This window comes from Haemaphysalis longicornis, unplaced genomic scaffold (assembly GCF_048455015.1).
Source record: "Haemaphysalis longicornis isolate Haplotype H1 unplaced genomic scaffold, Haemaphysalis longicornis Haplotype H1 scaffold_23, whole genome shotgun sequence".
In the NCBI taxonomy this organism is placed as follows: domain Eukaryota; kingdom Metazoa; phylum Arthropoda; class Arachnida; order Ixodida; family Ixodidae; genus Haemaphysalis; species Haemaphysalis longicornis.
The window spans coordinates 6,132,303-6,153,685 of NW_027526306.1; the positions used below are offsets into that span (position 1 = coordinate 6,132,303).

General features: G+C 44.8%; 1 protein-coding gene across 1 annotated transcript; it reads right to left on the minus strand.

Annotated features, from left to right (window-relative positions):
- Positions 1–764: 764 nt before the first annotated feature.
- LOC144172531 (uncharacterized) lies at positions 765–17,522 on the minus strand. Its single transcript, XM_077701208.1, has 5 exons — positions 17,366–17,522; positions 13,974–14,325; positions 6,827–7,059; positions 4,545–4,983; positions 765–1,300 (listed from the first exon to the last, which is right to left on the minus strand). The coding sequence occupies exons 1-5, from the start codon at positions 17,424–17,426 to the stop codon at positions 1,012–1,014; spliced, it is 1,374 nt and encodes a 457-aa protein (XP_077557334.1). The 5' UTR covers positions 17,427–17,522; the 3' UTR covers positions 765–1,011.
- Positions 17,523–21,383: the final 3,861 nt, after the last annotated feature.

Sequence of the window (21,383 nt, forward strand, 5' to 3'; positions counted from 1 at the left end):
AAAGGAATGCTGCAGGTTCGCTGTCGTTCAAGCTTTGCGCGACTTAGGGCAAGCTTCGCCACTTGAGCTGGAGGAAGTCTACAATGCTAATGATGACAACGCATCCACCACTTGCCGCGACGAAAACGACGACCTCTTCGATGCTTATGACGACGAGTACTATCACCGCAACTATTAAAATAAACAATTATGCTGAAACGTAACTAAGTGTAACTACGTGCTGAAACGTAACTACGTGTAACTACGTAACTACGTAACTGCAACTGCTTCGCCATTGAAGTCCTACGCCTGAGTCCCATCTTCCATTAATTTTTTTAGCGTCGGCGTTCCTTCTCGGAATCGGGGGGGACCTCTTCGACGAGTAAGCCGCCGACCTCTGTCGTGAGGGCTAGATAGTGAGAAGGGGGACTAGAGCAACTGTATGTATAAGGAGTTGCGAGCATGATCGTTTCCAGGTACCCGCATTCTTCATGTGGCATGAGGGCAAAGTCACTCCATGTTTTCGAGCAGTGGCGTATACTCACATGGACGAAGATGCGCGTCAAGGTACTCATGAAAGTGTTCCTAAAACTAGGTATTCAATACGTTCTTCTTGGAGATGGGAATGGCTTTCACAGAATGCACATTTTTTGGAGCTAAGCATATTGGAATAACCAACCGTGCGCATGCTAAGGAGTAGAAATAACTGATAAAAACATAAACTAATGAACGTTAACCGATACAGGAAGAGCTGATATTACCAGGTGTTAGAAGCGACACGCTGCTGTTTTGTACACGCACTTTATTCTGAAAAGTTTATGATGGCATCCAAAATTACAACTAAGATAAAAAATGCATTGTCCTACCTACGGCTCACCAGCGATCTGCGAGAATATTTTTCATACGACCTCAAAAGTATCAGTAACTTGGTAGCGATGACATATTAGTCTAAAAGCTTGCAGCATTTGCCTGGACGCTAGTCCCATCTTGAAATATATTTGAGAAGATTGTGAAAGCAGTTAAGGTTCACTTTCAGCCCCTATTTTTGTATCTACGAAAAGCATCGATAATCGACGTGTCCCAGGGCATGTATGCTGCAGGATCCTTGATAAATTCTCCTACTTTGAGAACAGCCGCTTCGATGTGTCTTCTAGATGCGTCTTCAACAAACGCAGTTTCGTGTTTGGTGAGCCTCTTGCGTCGTGGGAATCCGAAATGATACAGCGTTGGTCCAATTACAGGTGTCAGTATACGGGCATCGACATCTATAGGCAGAGTAAAGTTGAGCTTATAGTCGACGACCTGCAGTGTTTTGTTAACCCTGAAATCAGAAAAAGAAAAGGGAAGTACAGGTCATGGGATATTCATCGTTCCAGTACTATTGAATAAAAGAAGAAGTGATGATAGAAGCATTCACAATGGCACCTATTGACTTTCCGTGTCCGCATATCAAGACACATCGCTGCATTTTTGCATAGTACGCTGCGTGACAACAATCACCAGTTTCATAATTGTCACATAATTAGCAAACTCAAACGATATCAACATTCTAAGCGAATAGCAATCCTTCCGAAAGAGCTTACACCTGCCAGTGGAAACCTGTATTTCTTAGAAAAAGCATATCTAGCGTACCATAACCTATTATTCTTTGTGCAGGTAGTTTCAGGATAAAGGCACACTAAAGGTTGGAAACAAGTTGGCCTGTACCGACAGATTAAGGTGCCGGGAATCCAACTTCCACATCCTCGCAACTCGTAGTTGTTTAATAACGCAGAAAATGCCAGAAACGTAAAACGGGTTCCGCCGCCCCGCAGGCTTTTGGGTACGTACTACGGTTGTAGAAATTGTACGTATAAAAACATGTAGAAACGTTTTTCCTAAAATAAACACGTCCGAAATGGTTGCTCACGTAAAATAAATGCAAATCAAAGCTTTCCGTGAACTGAAGTAACTTAAAAAACGCAGACAGCAGATTTTCTACACTGTGAGGCGGGCTCCTTCCCTCACTCTTGTCAGCCATCATGATTTCAGTTTCGCTTTGGAAATGCATTGGTATAAAATTAGCAGTCAATAATCTGCCACGGTGAACGCCCGAGCTTCTGCAAGCAATATCTCCGGCAGGAAGCGGAAAAAAAAAGCAAGAGCAACAAAATGCCGTGAATGTGTTTAAGCGGCCCGCTTGAGCTTCTAATGCGTTCTGCGCGCGAGAATGTTGCTATCGGTAAGGCGTGCCCGCGCCCTGTTCGAACCTCATTGCCCATGTAGTACCGACTTCAGAGGGTTGTCGGACAGATGCGTAATTGTGCTGTTCCCTTCACCGCAAGCCGCTATTGCTAAATAATGAGTAAATCGTGCGTGCATAGCTCTACCATTGTTATGTTTTGGGTGAATGGAACTTGGGTCCCGAAGACACTCGAGTAGGCTGCGAGAAGCGAGTGTGTATTTCACGGCAGGTTGGCGCGTCGCATAAAGGAAGGGAATATGAGGTGGACGTCATTTCGAGACGAGGTGGAATGAAGGCTCGCGTTTGAGCGACGCCCAGCCGGGCAGCCGCTTTATCACGATATTTGAAACGGCGCTTGTCGCTGCTTCTTCCGCGGCTGCGTGAAGACTGGGTTTCAGGTGTTGGCCGGCACAACAACCAGTGTATCGGTGAAAAGCGTTTCTCGTTCAGTCGGGGGAAAATAATAAAAACGAAACCCAGCTTTCTCACTCAAAGAAACGTTCGCGGTGGTCAGCTATGCCTTGGTGACGTAAAAGCTACTGTTGCCAGCCTGCGAGCGCCAAGCGACCATGGACCAATCCCTGCTAGCCGCAACCGTTGACGCTCTATATCGCACCGGTGCGTCGCTAAAATTTGTGATGCGATGTCTACGTCACGAAAAAATAAAAGGGAAGCGGTAGAAAGAAATACCAGCTTTCCTTGCGGATTCCTGGGGAAATAACGCATCGTTGCTCGCGGAGCAAAAGCTGAATGTGCTACAAAACATATGATCTCTCAGTTAAAACAATATTTCATTCACCCTTTAGTGTCCCTTTAACACTACAGCAACTGGTTGAAAAGGACACAGAGTTCTTTCGCAATCGGAAAAGGTTGTTTTGGCTCTGGCACGTTTAGCGGGATATGCACCTGTCAACCTATCGGACCTGCTGAAATATGGTAGGAGCAAGCAAAAATATACACTTTGCTGTTTCGCTTACAGATTGTGTTATGCTTTCCCTGTGGTCTGCTTGAAGCCGGTATGCAAAACACTTGAGTATTTTCTAAAACCTAGTCAGTGGTTCAAAGGAGAACCTACATTTTCTATCTGTATATGGTTTGGGGAAACGATGTTTGGTATATCTTCGAAACAAAAAAATTTTTACAGTTGGGAAGGGCACAACGCAGCAGTCTCGTATTCCCTTATTCGATTTAAATAATGTTTCATGCCTAAATATTTATTGTTTCAAAACCAATGCTGGCGGTCAGATCCTAGGGCGAGGTTTGGTGGCTGCACGTAAAGCTATATTTCCACAGGGGGATAGTACCCCTCTATTACACATGTTGTCCTAGGGAGGATTTGTTGCGCTAGCATTACTTGAAAAAAAAACAAAGCAGGTAAAAAAACTGGCACAGGTGTTTTATAGGAGATAAACTGCGAGCTGAGAATAAACAGCCAAAAACAAGGTCTCGTCTTTGTTTTTTTCTGAATAGCAAAAAGTCCGACACGAATCATCGGAAAAGCACTACAAACATAACTACAGAAGCACTAGTTCAAAGTGTATTTTATGCAGGCTTCGCAATGTTTTTCTAGAGTAACTTTAGCCGCCTTGCGCCGCCGTCCCGGTTTGCGTAATGCAATGGTTAAGATCCAGGCAATGCCTGCTGTAGTAAACTGGCGAACTTCAATTGGCTGGCGGTTGTTCCTTCATTTGAAACAGGTACTAGATAGTGTATACAAATATTAGAGCTCAAAATGACCCCGAATATGAATGAACACAAATCCTTCTGTGATGCCTGATCCACTTGTGTTTGCGGTGTCCTTTGAGACGAAGGGTAACTTCTTTTTTGCAATGATAGTTCAGTATAAAGTCACATGGCCAGGTACATTACCGGGAGCCCTAAACATGTGGGTTTATTTTTGTCATTTATGCAAATTCGCACTCTGGACGTAGATGCAATGAACCGTGTTAAACGCAAGCCCTATGTGGGTGTGAATTCCATGAACGGTGTATAATAAATTGGTCTTTTCTTGTGACACGATTTTAATTGTCATCGGATCCACTAAAATGGGAAGCAAGCCGGGTATGCGGCTGGTTATATTATTGTTTTGTACATGCCTGTACTTTTCAAAGCCAGGAGATATTCGAAGCAAGGCAACACAGTGAGAATTTACTGAATGTTTTTGTTTCTATATTCACATCCTGACACGGTAGATAATTTGGGAAAAACATCTTAAATTTGTTGTGTCATTACATAGAGAACAGTTCCCTTATAGCTACACTGAGAGGAAAACTGACTGCGAATTACCGGGTGGGCTATTCACTTTTTGCGTTGCATGTTTGAACAAAACCATGATACTCACTCCCGAACTTCCAGCACAGCACTCAGTCCGTAAACATGAATGTCTGCTCTCCCTTTGATGCCAACATTCTTCGCTATAAGTTGAACCGTAATGTTTTGGAAGAGCAGAGCAACGCGAGCGACGAGACCGCACTCCTCAGCGCTGACAAAGATGTCACCGCCCCTTCTGATGTTGGAGAGTCCGTAGACGGTCACGTTAAATAACGAGTCCGCTTTGTCTGTCCAAGTGATGTCAGAATAGTTGCCTAATCGGAGCGGATCCAGGCCATTGTCGAGGACGATACGCCTTATGCAGTAGTCAAAGATGCTCAAAGCGCTGCGATTTTCCCACTGGATAGGATCAAACATATCTGAATGGATATCCTCGACCCGGTATCGTTGCCGAAATAAATTGATATGTGACGCCTCGTCCTCTGGCTCAGGTATTGGATGCTTCCCATCTGAAACGATGATAGAAAGAAGGGTAGGGGATACCAAGATATTTTCACGTTTGAAAAGGTTTATTGGTAACCTTCACTTTGTATAATTGAAACAAAATTTGGTTGTAAGAAAGAAATGAATAAAGGACAGAGGGTTTGCGAACAAGTTTTTTGGTCATCGTTGAAGGTGTAAATAAACGTGCGGGTGATATTTTAAAATAGTTTTTTTGCCCTTACGCTTCGAATACAGCAAATTCTACTGGCTTGTGTACGGTTCGGGTTTTCAGGTGCACAACGTTTACACATTATATGTTTTTTTCTCAAAATAACTCATAGGCCTCAGTGGTTCCGAGTAGCTCTTCGCATACGCCCGGAATATGCCGCATACTCGTTGGGCCCTTTGAGTAGTTTGAATATAACTATCCTTATCGTCTTATAACATTTATAATAAGTTACCAACTACCAGCAAGTCATGATGACGAAGGCTGACTCTAGCGTCATTCATATAATTTGAGCCTTAGATTAAGTAGGTGTTCTCGGTATTCGTGTTAATTTGTGTTTGAAAACTACGGCTTTTGTGAACTAGTAAAGTGACCATGTCATGCTCTCTTTTGGTCACCCTTATACGCGAATAAAAATTAGCGTCTTTCAGTTTTTCGGTACTAATTCGGCGAGAGCTCTCGTTATGGCTGCAAGTACATCCAACATGGTGTCACATTCCGCAACACTAATTTAACTGTCTAAGAACAGGCTGGGTAAAGTTCGCGCATTCCGCAACACTAATTTAACTGTCTAAGAACAGGCTGGGTAAAGATCGCGCAAACACAACCACGGGGCTACCTAACTTATGTGAAGCATAGGAACCGAATGAGCCAAAGTAAGTGACGGAGAATTGCGCTAAGTGAGTGAGACAGGCAATTTGATGATATTTATGGCACTCATAAGGGGCCAAAAAAGAATACTCCTGTACTTAGTATAATTCTTAGCATAGATAAATACGGTAAAGTATAGTAGTAAAGAATAGTATAAATTCTTTGAATAAAACACTCACAAACACGACAAACAGGCATTTCGGTTCGAAAAGACAAGATCCTTGAAATGGAGCTTCTCCTTGTTTATGAAGCTGTACCGGTGACTTTGCTTCCCTATTCTCTCAAGGAGACAGATTGTTGCTTGCACACATTTCAAAGCCTTGTTTTCGAGGCTCTGCGTGAGCCTGACTGCTGAGGTGAAGAGCATCAAACTTGTTCCCACGCGTAACCGGGAGACAGAGTATAGATGTGGCTGATGCTGGACGCCACTGTATACTTGTGACCACAGAACAGTAAACTTTGCGACGTACTTTTAAGAATTTGGGTCGGAAGCAAAAAATCTATCAGGCGTAAAATTGAACATTAAGCCTTTCGTATTCCCAATCTCTAACAGTTAGTTTGGTACCCTCTATTTCTCCTGGAACCGCGGGATAATTGCAGACACAACTGCTATAGCAATCGACGGTGAATTCGATGTGGATGCGGTGGGATCTAAAAGGGAATGATTTCCGCGTTTTGTGTAGCAAAAATTCAGCTTACGATACTTCACCGATCTCGCAGAACTGACCAGCCAATGGTGCGATTGCACTGATTTGACATTATTCAACAATGCGTCTGCAGTTGGGGGAATGCTGATAACTCTGTGTTATAGCGATAACTAAGTCATTGTGGCCGTCCTTACTGAGTGAAAATGAAGGATGGAGTATATTGCTCCCACATTTTCTGACCACAAACTTTACATCTCTCTTGGTGATTAGGGTGTCCAGACAAAAATGGCATTAACTTTTTCGCTTTTTCTGGCAGACTAGAAAAAAATAGTGCAATACACGTACCTCCGGCTTTGGTTCCGTTCCTGGCGTAGAGCTCCACCATGTATAAGAAATGTTGCACGAGTTCTTGAAGCACTGGGTCCAACTTTTGGGTAACCTTGTCCCTGATGTTGTCATATGCCCATCGGTTTGCAAGAGCGAACACAATGCTGCGATTGCCCTCGTTGCGGACGTTGACTGCAGTCCGTTTGGTGTCCGATGCGAAAGCTTCGAGTACCAGGTGTGTGGGGACCGGCCTACGTTGGAAGTTTCAACGCGCAGGCAAATTATGTGCAGACCCCACAACAGACAAAATGGGCTACGACCCAAACTGTAAGTATAACGGCCAAGGGTACAAAAATAAAAACAACTAGCGAGTCAGAAGAACAAATAATTGGTCCTCTAAAATTCACAAATGGCACAACTAGTTTCTTCTCAAAATTCACTTTAGACCATTACTTACATGAAGACGCATACAATTGCCTTCTTTATGTTCTCTAGATAAGATTTATTTAAAAGGTAAAGGTGAAAGGTTTTAAGGTGAAAAAATTCTGATTCACTCTTTTACTATTCTCCCATCAGTTGCAACACAAGCTAGCAAATTTAGGAAGTTTTTAAACGAAATTGCCCACTCCCTGACTGATACAGACGAGTGCACATTCTACAGGCCCAGTACCCCTGCGTGCTTTACACATGAGCGAATGACTCGAGCAAGGTCAGCCACAGATCCGGTGCTGTCACCGACAACAGTGTACAGAGTTGTGGTGGCGGCTGGCAATTTCCTCCAGAGGGCAGCAGGAGGCGCCACGCCATACGTTAGTCCTCACTAGGAGTTAGGACTAACGTATGGCTAATGTGAGGACTGAGTGAGCCCCGCAACAACATGGGCGCACTGAAGCCGGCTGTTATTTTGCAGTTACGGGTCTCCTGATTAAGCTCGCCGAATATGTGGAGAAATTCTTTCAATGGAGGCCCTTCGAAAATAGGTGCGCGCGGACACATGAACCCCGGAGGAGTAAGCTGCACGCGCTAGAACGCCTAGGCTAAGCCTTGCATGACGACGACCAAAACGATAGCACTTTCATAGCTCACTGATCTGTCTGCGCCATGCGAAGATGACATCTGCATTAAATACATCTACGGAAGTGTGCCTTTCATTGTTACTTGAAAGCAAGTGCGGAATCCGTGACGGTGGTTTGATGTGGGCTGGTTGACGTAATTTTTGACAGCATAGTTTATAAGTGGCAATTGGGGGTGAATGCCCTAAATTAATTTATTAGGGGCAGTGCCCTTATTTCTGTACAATCCAAACGAATTCTAGGTTGCAAGTTGCAATGCAAGTCCGGGGATGACTTACGTTTCAAAAAATGCGCGCTAGTTCAACCTGTGAATGTGCTTGGAAAGCAAAGCTGAAACCGGCACCCCCAACGGTTACCCATGCGACATCACTTAAATTCACTCACGTGGCTCTACAAATAGTGAAACCAGAGACAAGTGAAATGCACTCGACCACACCCTTTCTTACTTCAAAGAGATATTCTTTGCTAAGTTTAAATCAATGCATGAATAATGAACGGTGTTTGCTTGGGTTGTATTGGTGTAGCACATAAGTGGAAACTATTTTTTTATAAAATTAAGGCAAGATCGGACCCGATGTTAGGCAATCTACGAGTGAAACGTAAGCGCAAACAGACACACGGACGAGAAAAGAAAACGACACCAGCGCTTACTATTTTTTTTAGGTTTCCCTCATGGATGTTCGCCAACTTGCTCATTTCTCCATTTTGCTTCAGTTGGACGATCTCCCGTCTCCGTCTCTGCCACCGCCTACAAAGGCGACGAAATCGGCGAGAGATGGAGGTAGAGGAGGAGGAGAAGCAGGAGGAAATACTTTTATTCAGATTTCTGAACGGCCCAGAGCGCGGGAAAGGGCAGTGGTTCCTTCTTCACTGGAGCCCATATGCATCCCGAGCCACCGGTGCTCTGCCCACCAGCTGAAGCTGGGTAAGCAAAGAGAGCTGGACAGCAACATCTCCCATTGCTGTTGTTGGGTAGTTGACAGGAAGAGAGGTGTGGGCTTAGTATGAAGTCGCACACCTCGATTATGTGGCAGAGTGTTTCTAATTCTGAGCAAAATTTACATTCAGCCTCGTAGCGATTCGGTGCATTGAGTGAAGGCGCGTCGGAAGGTATGAGGCGTAGGGTAGTTTTTCCGTGGAAAGTTCAGGGTGCGGTGAGGGTAGGGTCTGTCCCTGAAGGCGACAAAGCTGGGTTATGTCCCTGAACGTGACAAGCGGGTGACAGTCGTCGTGCAGCTCCATAGCATGGGCGCGGGGTGGTAAAAGCGCAGGCCTGTTGGTGGGCGTATTCGTTGCCCTCCATGGAAGCGTGAGCAGGCGTCCAGATGAGCTGAATGGAACCGGTTGGGCAGCTTTTTTTAGCACACGCCGTGCAGCTCACGATACCCACTCTGACTGGTATTTCTACTACGTGTGTTGGGAATCGGTGACTACCTTCCGAAGCTATGGTTGAGAGAGAGACAAGGCGATGGCTGCCTCTTCTGCTGCTGTCATGTCTTGGGTCTTGAGAGAGGCACATGCAAGGAGGTTGCTTCTGGTGGTAGCCACGATGATGGCGTACTTCTGCCCTCGATGTTCGGAGGCGTCTGTGTAGAAAACTGCATGATCCACGCCGGGGGTGGTGCTGAGCGCTTGTGCCCGTGCTAGTCGGCGACCCTCGTTGTGCGAGTGATTCATAATTCTAGGTAAAGGGGGATCATCTTAGTTCCTGTCGCCAAGAGTACGGCAGTACATCACGCGGAGTGACACTTTGTGCTGCCATGCCAATCTGGTGAAGGATACGGCGACCCAGTACAGTTCTGCCTAATCGGAGCTTCTGGTGAGAAAGATGGCCCTCTATCAGCTCTTCCACCGTGCAGTGAAGCCGCATCCTAAGCAGCCTCTCAGTGGGCGCACTCATGGGAATACTAATGGCCGCTTCACCACATTTATAATAATTATATCAAGCCTCTTCATGTCGTCCTTGCCGAGAAGAAGATAGGGGGTGACGTAAGTGATTCTCCAGAGGACAAAAGCTTGAATTAATCGAAGGGTATTGGCTTCCTGGAGGCCTCGCGTCTTGGTGGGAACTCGCCTGGCCATGTTAATAATTTGAATGATGCTGTGTTTGAGACGCTGCAAAGATCGTCCGTCTTGGTGTTGGACTGGAGATGTGGCCCAGGATCTTGATGATGGGGCTGAGGGTTGTGGCCTGGCCATCAAGGAGTATTTGAGTGTCTTCCTTGATGTGTCGTTTGGCGTGAGGGCGGAGGACAACGAGCTGTAATTTTTGAGGTGATGACTGGAGGCCACAGACTTTGGCATATTGGCGTACTAGAAGTGAGATTGCATGCGTTGGTGTCAGCTTCCTTTAATTTTTGTAATTCCTAGCTCATGCTCAAGGTGCGACACGGCTGCTACACGTACCGCGGGCGGAGCGCAGAGCGGCGCGAGAGGTCGCGTGACGCTATCACGTCGCATTTAGCTAGAACGCAGGGGGTAAACCCGCAGATGCGCTTGGTGAGTGCACCGCCGGTCTTTCCCATTTACACATCGGCTGTAGGGGAATCGGTAAGACAACGGGCTCACGCTCCGTTACTGTATTAGTTCCAGGTTCGATTCTTGGCGGTGCCAGTAACTTCTTCTATTTGTTCGTGGGAGTTTTCTGTTGACACCAACGGTCGCGAAAGAACCCTTGGGATGTAGAGGTAAAAAGCTTCGCTTTAAAAAATACACGGGTAAATGCAATGCACTGTAACTAATTGTATTGTTACGTGTGTGCAGTAATTATTTCGCATTTACACGTATTTTGGTTGCCTGCCGCCTGTAGTGACATTGCTGTTACCCATATAAATACACTACTCATATCACTGTCACAAAGCCCTCATAAAAAAGTACGCGACTGTATAAAAAGCGCCAATTATGATATTTTATGTACAAGAAATGTTTACCAGCATTCGTTGCATTGGCAAAGCGGAAAATCAGATCAATGAACCTTTATAGGCGGAAGCCGTAGGTATCGGAAATGCATTAGACGGCGTTTGGTGATGCATGCTACGATATATAGCCTTTTGTATACCTTTTAGAGCACAAAGAATGGCATCATCTTTCGGTGTTTGCGACCACCCATTCCTTGATAGTTCATTGGTACTGGCCATCGCTGTAAACGAAAATACAGGCGGGCAATATGGCCTTACCATTGCTGCAGTGTAAGGTTTTCTGGTTTTCAATTCCTAGGAAAACATAGAGGAATAGAAAATATGTCCTGGAGTTATCCTTTGACGCGTTCTGTGGCGTGATTTAATAAAATGCAGCCATCTGTAGTGTTGTTGCTTCCGAGCTGGACTACGAAGCAAGGCGGTATGAGCTCTGCAGTGAAAGCATGGCCGTACTCTGATTAGCGACGGAATATGATTATATCACATTTATTTATCAAGCTCTGCTGTGCCCCCCGTGTCCCCACTTCCCGCTGGTGAACATTATTTCTTGCTGGAATAAAGGTTCCTAGCTTTACAGAATTGACAATGGCTGAAAACGCGATCACTTGTGCTGGTGGAATTTAGGCACTGCCTAGATTGTAAAAAAAAACGCTCATATATCGGTTGTTTGTAGGCGACGTCTGTTTTGCGTTGTCTTAAGTTTTAGGGCAGTTTCCCATGTATTGGTTTTTCATCTTCCTGCTACAACACCATCTGTGAATGCCCACTATATCTTATGCCGAAAACGAAAACGCATGGATACAACAGGACACCATAACTCCTATACTTCAAAAATATCGCTGCCTAGACAATAAAGCTAGCTCATAGTAATAATAAATTATTTGGTTTATAGGGATCACGTCCGTTTTAGAAGTACCTAATGATGAAGGAATGGGCGCCTTTTGCTACATTATGTCTAACCTGCTCATTTTGTGTTTAACGCCATTATCGAATCAACTAGGTCTACTAATTTTAGGTGCGAAAATTTAACATGTACTTTGCCGTATTACCTCAAGATTTCAAAGACTGCGTGTTCTAATGGAAGCGCATGCGACGAGGCAGATTCTAGCAACACCGGAAAATTAATCTATAATATGCGTATTACAATTCCATTACCATGTGGTGAAAAAGATACGGCCAGTTTATCCAAAATATTTGAACGCTGTCCAATAGCGAAATATAAAGCACGATCACCCGCAGAGATATTATTAGTTCCTGTGTAAATACAGGGTGCAATTAGTTTTTTACGTACAGGAACAGCAGTTCATAAATATGGATCATTGTTCCGGTATTATTATGTGGCGAGTTCGTACTTTACATAATTAAACCCCAGCACACAAGCAGGACCCATAAGAGTCACGTGGGAATACTTCTGACTAACAAATTAAAGTTTCATTGAAAGGTTTAATATAAACATTTTATAAAACACATTCAGAATATGGGACTTAATTCATCGGAGCTATGAGCCACGCTGTAGTGAAGGGCTCCGGATTAACTTTAACCACCTGGGGATCTTTAACGTGCAATAAATTCTCGACAAATGGGCTTTTTCGGTTTGCGCCCGCTTTGTTGTAGCATATAAAACACAGCAAATACGCCCGATGTATTTTATTAGCCACTGTTAAATATTCGGCCGGGAATGGTATTTTCCGATCATACTTATGCAGTCACAATCAGGCGCCTCAATTTAAAGTCTTGGTGAATTTTTTGTCTGTTTCCGTCGTACCCATTGCGTTTTATGCGGCACTTATGCTACAGCGGTTTTCAACGATACTACTAGCAGCGGTGCTCAAGGAGCCCTGCCACAACAATGCGTTCGTCGTTCTATAGGTGGGCCCAAATTTTATTGGCTCAGCGAGAGCTGTGTTTGCATCAAAAAGCTTATTATTACTGCACTAGTATTAGCATTGCTTTTTACAGTGTAGCTGCTAGAAGCCAGGTTCAAACCAAATATTTGTGCGTGCACACGGTACGCAGAAAAACTCACGTGGACAGTTTTTCCTAGTGCGGCAAAGCAAACTTTCCGGTGTATGCTCTGTGGCTCTCAATTCAATGTGGGTATCTCAAACAAAAAGCACACTGAAATTGGTAGCTAAACGACTCAGTGATTATGATGGGTTCACTTACTTGTCATAGATAGTACACAGTGAAGTTTTAAATATTGCAGATATCGCGTCTGATGTTAATATATGAATGACTATTGCGGGAGTACGGCTACAGAAAAACGGCCCCAATTTTTGTATTTTCAAAACTATCCCGCAAGAAAGCATATGACGATTAGTCGCTGAGACGACTCTCTCCTTACGCCGAAATTCGTTTACTAGTTATAAATAGCTTAAGGGAAAGTAAAGAATTTCAAATCCGCGTAAGCAGTTCACACATGGGCCTCAACGGCAGGGAAATAGACTGTCCCATGTTTTTCCGCAAAAATAAAACGCTAGTACTTGGATGTTTCATTCAAGTAATAATCGGGGAAATAGGGTCAATCGCAAACTAAGAGCAACGCGTTTTTTTCATGCACTCCTTAGTATGGCCCCAGCTTTCCTGGTCATCCTTTTCCGAAGAGAGAAAGGGACGATGAATGTTTTGCTTTGTCCGAGAAGGAAATAGAGTGTCTTTGCTCACCATCTATGAGATAAGATTGTATTTGTCTGGTTTGTTATAATGATTTGTTATGGAGTTTAAAACGCCGGAGCTTCACCTGGGGTATGAGGAGGGCGGCAGTGAAGAGGCTCCGAAATAATTTTGGCCGCGTAGTAGTGTTCAACGTGTGCCGAAAAGTCAACACACTGGCGTTTTCGCCTCTATTTGAAACGCAGCCACCGCGGCCCCGATCGAACTCGCATCTTCGCGCCCAGCAGGACAACGTCTTGGCCACTGAGCCATCACGGCGGTATTGGTACAAGGGTCTTAATGTTATTCTTGTAAATAAAGCTCTTACATGTCAGTCTGTACTCTGCACCCATCCCTCTACTCTGCCTGCTACAAGTGCTCTGGTTTCCAAGAAACGAATAACATCTCAGCTATACGCACGTTGTGGACACTTGTTTCTGTGATCTGCACGGCGAAATCCTCGCAAACAGAAGTGTCACTTAGTTCCGTTTCACCCAAAAGGAATGAATTCAGTGTACTTACTCTCGAACGTAAAGCGCCAAGCTCACATGCGGAAAGTAGACATCGACGCTGATGTTCCTGTCCAAAATCGGGGACCTCAGGTCACCCCGAGGGTAGTATACTCGAAACATTCCGCCCTCTACTTTTAACACGACCTCGATGCCGGCGTCTGTGACCCGTATGGAATTGTGGGTGCCCCTCTCCAAATTCTTGAGGTAGTAGAAAGTTCCATTGTAAAGCTTGATGAGAATTTGGAACCCATCGCCTATCCTTTCGTTGATGTCGGGAAGTGGGATGGCTTCAAACTTTGTCGATTTCAGCACTTTTTCCAGTCCAATGTCGAAAAGCGTGTCGTGATGGGCACACGACCCGTCTGCAAGAGAACCGAGACATCAAAAAAGTGGTGCAAACACAGCGCGATAGCAGAGGTGGCGTTTCGAAAATGGTTCAGCGTTCATAAAATTTAAACCGCTAAACGGAATCCCGCTGGCTAACCCCCTATGCTGCAAAATATATTGAGGTGCATTTGAATGCGGAAAAAACTGGGTGAAATTTAATCATTATTGTCACTGAAATCGGTGGACCTCCGGGTTGCTTATACGAAAGATTGGAACCAGAGCGGTAATCCTTCTCCATTTTCTTTTTTTTTGCCACAATTTAGACAGTTCGCTTGCCTCACAAACACGAGGCGTAGTAGTTGCCGGTCGCAGGTTTGCCTCCTTCCCTGCGTTTGTTCTTGTAGTTTCCACATTTAGTATGTTCGCAATGTACGAATTATGCTGCTTACCCATGTCTGCCTAGGTATGGTTGTCATGAGTAGTTTTAGCTTTGTGTGTACGCAACGAACACCGTATTTATGGCCATGCACACGCACACAAACACCCACCCATACTCACACACACGCACGCACACACGCGCGCATATATGCATACCTACAGATATAAAATGAAGTGCGCGTCTGACTGACTGATCCATTTTCTGACTCATCAACGCGCAGCCGAAACTGCGGGACCAAAAGACTTGAAACTTCCGGGTTTCTTTCTCTAATGGCGTTAGGGTTATCTAAGACAAGATTTTTGGAAATTATGCCCCCAAAAGAGGGAAAAGGGGAAATTGTGTTTTCCCAAATTGATGATTATCTCTCACACCCGTTGAGATTTTCAAGCGCAGTTTGCTGATAATATGCCGGTAAGATTCTCAAAATATTTATTTTACGGTTTGGCACTCACCAACACTAATGGCGAGAATCGCCATTTCGGAGAAAATTGGGTGTTTTTAAAGGTCCCGCAAAATGCGTTTCACTGCTTGGTACATCCAATTAGTTTTTGCATATATATTGTTACGGGACTAAGGTGGACAATGCCTGACAGCTTCTTGAACTAACGACGATGACGACGACGACGACGAAGTGCCTCGCGCGAACGTGTCATGGCCGCACTGTACATAATGTGAATAGATCGCTTCACTCCATCGCATCGTTCGTCTCATCTGTGTCCTGCCGCCACGTAACATTTTGGTGGAGTGTGCGGTGTCATCCCCATCCTGGCCTCCACATCGCATCGTCCCGGCCCGGGCGGAATCGTCGAGGAAACGTCGGCCGTGTCGGGCAGCCTCAGCCCACTGCGACGAGCATTCGACCACGTACCCCGCCCCGTGACCCCAGCCCGTGACCAGCCGATGAAGACGAGCCGCTATATGCCGAGACCAAAAGAACAGAAGCCGCGTCCCCAGCCCTCTCGTCCGACGTGGTTCGAGTTCCTCCGACGGTCCGCTTCTGTCTTCAAGACATCGCTTTTGCGGGGCCAGGCATCACGTGCATCATCGTCATCGGTGGCGGCAGGCACATCTTCACTGTACCTTGTCATCGCATCGCTCATCCTCATCGCAATCCTCGCGTTGCCTCGGCCACGACCGGGTCGGTCGTCCTCGAACCGGCGGGTGATGTTACGGGGCTAAGGTGGACAATGCCTGACAGCTCCTTGAACTAACGACGACGACGACGACGACGACGAAGTGCCTCGCGCGAACCTGTCATGGCCGCACTGTACATAATGTGAATAGATCGCTTCACTCCATCGCATCGTTCGTCTCATCTGTGTCCCGCCGCCACGTAACAATATGTTACCCCCACAAATGCACAAAACCAATTTCAGAGATTCCGCCATGAGCTATAGCTTAAAGGGTGAAAAGGATTTGTGAAGTTACATCCATGACACCCCGAAACATCCAAACATTTGATGTGAACGCCATGGCAAACTGCTGGTTGAATAAACTTCACACTGCAGGGGGCATTACTAATATAGTGTGGGAGCTCAATATGCCTTTATTATAAAAAATTACACTCCTGAGCGAGTAACAAGCGTTAATTTTCTGTTCCAAATTCTTTGTTTGTGTTGCAGGCCAGTTGGGATCCCAAGTTGGGATCGATATTGAACATGTTTTTGCTGATATAGGTAACCAACACAATTGTGTACGAACTGTTCTGCAAGATTTTTCCACAACAGCCATTCAATATGAGTAATCTGTATCTTTAAAAAATAAGGTGTTTTCACGGATCTCTTAATAACTATTTATCACGTTAAAATATTGCATTCCTTTTTTATTTTAAATGCCTCCAATAAAACGGTCCGAAAGCAAATTTCCCAATTTTGTGCAAGCTAGCGCATAAAGACGTCAGCGAGAGTTTTTAAATTACTCCCATCTCGAAGTGGAATTCAATTCAATTTCCCAGCATAGCGGTCGCCGTTTTTTGGGAGCTTTTACGATATCTGCATCCGTATTCTCTATCTACCTCTCTCTCTATGTTTCTCCGTTTCTATATATATAACGACGGTCACATTAAGAAAAATTACCCTAGGTATTATGACTGTACTGTGCTACCATTGTTTGTTTGGGTACCTGAATGCTTCAACGAATATCTATAAGCAAATCAAAGCTATTTGCAGTATGCGTAGTGTAGATACAGCAATTCGTATCACTGTATAAATTTTGTCACTAATGGCAGAACATACATTTCCCAAACCGAAGAAACCCGGTTAAAAATGCAAAGAAATGACGCCAAATTCGCATCTGAAGAACTCCTCATGGGTCTTTTAAAAACCACGATTTCCATTAATCATGGATATCCGTTTAGTATATCGACGGTATCTAGTCCTTTGTAAATTCGTTTAGTATATCGACAGAAACAAAAATTAGCATGTCGACAGACAGGACGAGACTGAAATGGCGTACCCCATTCAGTGAAATACAACAAATGAAGCATTGCTTCGGTTTCATTGCGTGCATGCTTGTGATGTAATTGTGGACAACGAAAAGCCGTTAGGTTCACCACGAAAGAGTCGCTGTGTTTGTTTAGCTGGTTATTGAGCCATGTGCCACGTTCATGTCGTTACAAGCTGTGCGAAATAGCTCACCATTTTCACCAACAGACTTGCCGATAGCTAAGACGAAGAACAGCCACCACAGCATCTTCATTTCCACGATAGAAAGCGACAGCGCTTGGGTGAGCTGAAAAAGTTGTTTGACTTACTGACGACCTCTTGAGAGAGAAATAACTGCCGAGGCCCAAAACAACGCACCTCCCTTTTAAAGGGCCAAGCTGTTCCTCGTCTGCAATATCTCTCCCTATAAGTGAGCCAGATTGGAAGTTATTAGAGAGGGCTGAGGATTGCATCGTTTTGCGAAACTCTGGTTTCGCCTTACGCGGAAGTAAACCAGCGTATTTTTGTTGTCGCCGAGGTTAGGACCTCGAGGTTAAAGGGGCGCTGTCTTTATCTGAAACGCAAGGCGGAGCTCGACCTCTTTGAAACTTGAAGCAGCTGCTGAAATGTAACCATAACATTAAAGGAAGTGTGTTTGCATGCCTTTTTTAAGGCGAAATCTTTGTATGCCCCTTTATCCGAAGATGCGGCGGCCGCCGGCGGAGCGACCGACAGATAACCCCAGAAGTGGCCGAGAGTGCAAATAGACTGGATGTAACAAAAAGAAAAATCTGGAGAAATTCAGATAATTGTCTGCTACTGCCCGGCATTCTTATGCGACTTTTTTAGAGTGTGGGTTCTTTACAGACCAACATAGCTATGAACAGCGAAAGACGTTGCATTATTTTATTCTTGTTAGGTTTTCTATTGTTTGTCTTCGCCAATGATGTAAATTTGTAGCCTTATAGACATGAAGTGCGCTTACTTCGGAAATTATGTTTCTTCTTTCGAAGATGAACTTGTACTGAAAAGTTGGTCCGTTCAGGGTAACTTTTTATTGGTATTTCCATCGTTCTATTGCGGTTTTTCTTGTTTTGACTTTCCCTTCTCTTTGGGATTATTTTTGTGAAAATTTCACCGTGCTCGTTTTTTTCGTCTTTTGGTTTTTCAAGATTAGGTCAGACCAATCATCTTCATTTACGCCATTAAAACAATTATAGGATATACTTCCGCCAAATCTGCATTTTTGTTTAAATGCACGAGGATACACGGTTTTCCATTTTCGGTGTTTTTATTCGCGTTTTGAACATTATTTTCCGGAAATTTCTCGTTTAGTCTTCGGTTTTTGGGGGAATCTCTTAGACTCATGTTTGTGATTTTTCCAGCTCCTTTTTTCGAAATCTTAATACTTTCGATTTTCCTTATTTTTGTTTTTCAAGATTCTGTCCGGCGAATTATCTCCATTTACACTATACTACAATTAAGCGTGTCACGGCCGCTAAATTTGCATTTTTTTGGAAATTCTGAGCGTTACACGGTCCTGGCTGTGAGAATACTCGGCAAAGTGCTATGCAGCAAAATTCTGGGAAATTTGGTTCTGCGATTGGAACTCTAGACATGCGGTGTGCGAGTCCACAACGGGCCTCTGCACCATTGCGATCCATCTGCACTAGGCACCAAGAAGGTGAGCCTAATGAATGCGGTGTAGCTTTTGGCTTAGAAATGTGTGCTAAAGACATGTATTGAGGCCGACAGGAGCACTCAGAGCGCGCTATATAAAAACAAGCATGGTTACGTTAATGGAGAACATGTAGGGTAACGTTACATAGACGAAGCGGAACAGAAGAGAAGAGAGAGAGCGAGCATAAACATTCATTGAGCGTAAGTGCAGATGGGAGGGCACTCGCCTGGTGGAGGGCATCCTTATTCCTGGATACCCAGGCTGCGACTTGCCGTCCAGGCCCCCTTCTACCAGTTCTTGCTGGTGTCCAAGGTCCAGATCGACCAGACGAGCCATCCACTGGTTTGTCCATCCCTAATGGGAAGGGAATAGGGCGTAGGGTCAGAGTTTGTTGGCATTCCCATACCTGGTTGCATAAAGCGCCGGGCGTGAGACAGAAATTGCAAAGGGAGGGATACTCAGTGGAGCAGGCATTACGAAGGAGGTTGCTGTAGGGATGCGAATTTGTCTGCGATCTCGTACGAGTGGTTGCTTCTTCTATGGATAATCAAGATGATGTGGATAAGGATAAGTATATGAGGATGAGATACGAGGATGAGGATATGGGTAACTGAGGATGAGAATGAGCCTATAATATTCCAGGGTGTCTGAATACCAGAGAAGTGGATCCATTTTGATGACAGCGGAGAACCTTCCCTCTCAGGTAACGGCCCGGTGTATGTACGCTCGGGGAGAGGCGTTAGCCGCCAAATTACTGTCGCTGGATTCATGCGCATTAACCCAGTCGATTTCCATTTAAGATAGCTGTGCAATGTTTTCAGAATGATCAGTGCTGATGCAGTGATGTGCCCCCGCTGATAACCTAGACGTGCCGCTTTCGAGTCAGTTAGTATTGCGATTAGGTCCTTGCAGGTCGTGGCAGCCAGTGCAATCGCAACTACCTGTGTAGCTTCGCTTTATCAGTCACTCAAGGATTACATGGTAATATTATCATAATATTTACGAAAGTAGCAAATACTTTCCAAATATCGAGATAATGTACGCAAATTTCATCGCGTAGAATTTGTAACATGTTTGCACTGCTTTTTTTTATTCATTTGTGATTCTCTGAAACATTGTATGCTGCCATACCTGAAATATTGGGTTCTTGGGCATTGTGACGGGTGTGAAAGTCTCTCTGCAAATTTTTTGTAACCTTTTCTTTCTGTGCACCGTTGGCAACTATGCTAAACATTGGGCGTTGCTCGGTCTCGTGTTGGGTTCTCTGCACGGGACACATTCCCGAGTTGCTGCTTTGGAGTAACACTGCAACAGTATTGCAGAGTGGGGCAGAGACAAACAGGCTCAAAAATGACCTGCAGATAGTTTTGGGGGGCATACCAAAGTGTTGTAGCAATTCGCATCTTCTATTTACCTGTCCAGGGGTGCTATAAGAGAAGACCCGCGATTAAGCGAAACTCGGGGGCACGAGCTCTGGCGACGCTCACGTAACGCGATGGTAATATTTTAAGGCGGAGGTAAAACGCTCGAAATCTGCGATTCATGCCATTTGCTGATTATTCTAGTGACGCAACCGCCCCAGGGCAGCGCGAAGCAAGAAACGCGTTTAGGGTGTGGTGATACTTTTCAGTGCCTTTTCTCGCTGCACTGGGGCATTGGTGGCGACTACGGGGAAGCAAATCCAATTACGTTACTTTATTTCACTTTTAATTTATTATTCTCTGTTCCACTACAAAGATAACATATTGTTTTTTATGCGTTGATATGTGCTTTTACGTTTATATTTTTTCTCCTAAGAAGCAGTGTCAGCCGTGGGTGGATATCAATGCAATGGTGTGACTGTGGCCGACTAGCCATAGAAACGCACCACATTCAAAATAACTGTTGATCGGTGTTACGTTTTTAAAACCCGAAGTCCGCTTTTCAATACGAAGTTTCATCGGGACAGTTATGTCTAGTAATGCGCTGAGAATACGAAAAGCTGACGATACTGATTAACGCCTTAGCGATACATTGTAATTTCGTCTTTTTCTCGCTTTCATTTCGTTCTCTTTTGGCACGACTTACTTCGACCGGCTTCTTTTTTCTGTACTGTGTTTGCGTCAGTTGGTTCTCTTCAATTTCTTGTTGAATCACGCAAGCAAAACTGGCACCCGCTACAGCCATCCTGCCATCGGGGTTCTGTGGGGCTCGGGTCCAGCTGTCCTATTCACGTGCCATTACGTTAAGATGTCACGAGGCACACACTATTCTCCAACTTTTACTTTTCCAATGCACAGTTTTGATAATTTTTAAAACCGGAGTGATTAGCCCCTCAAAGTTCCCAAGTGCGGGCCAATCGGCAAAGTGGGCATGTGGTACGGCGAAAGGGATATCAACAACGACAACTTTTCAAATTTATTTGCTTTATTTCGCTTTGCTCTGCACCGGCCTTGACGATGCAGCTCTCTAAAGTCGGTGATTCTTTGTCTTGACCCAATGCTCACTACCCATTTTTCCTTCGCCCTCTTCCCGCTCCAGCTGGCCATCCTCCAGGCGTTACGCTGTTCC

Coding starts and splice junctions, on each gene's coding strand:
- LOC144172531 (XM_077701208.1), bottom strand. CDS start 17,426: ATGAAGATGCTGTGGTGGCTGTTCTTCGTCTTAGCTATCGGCAAGTCT. Junction 14,326..17,365: donor CAAGTCTGTTGGTGAAAATG/GTGAGCTATTTC, acceptor GTTCTCTTGCAG/ACGGGTCGTGTGCCCATCAC. Junction 7,060..13,973: donor TTGGCGCTTTACGTTCGAGA/GTAAGTACACTG, acceptor CTTCCAACGTAG/GCCGGTCCCCACACACCTGG.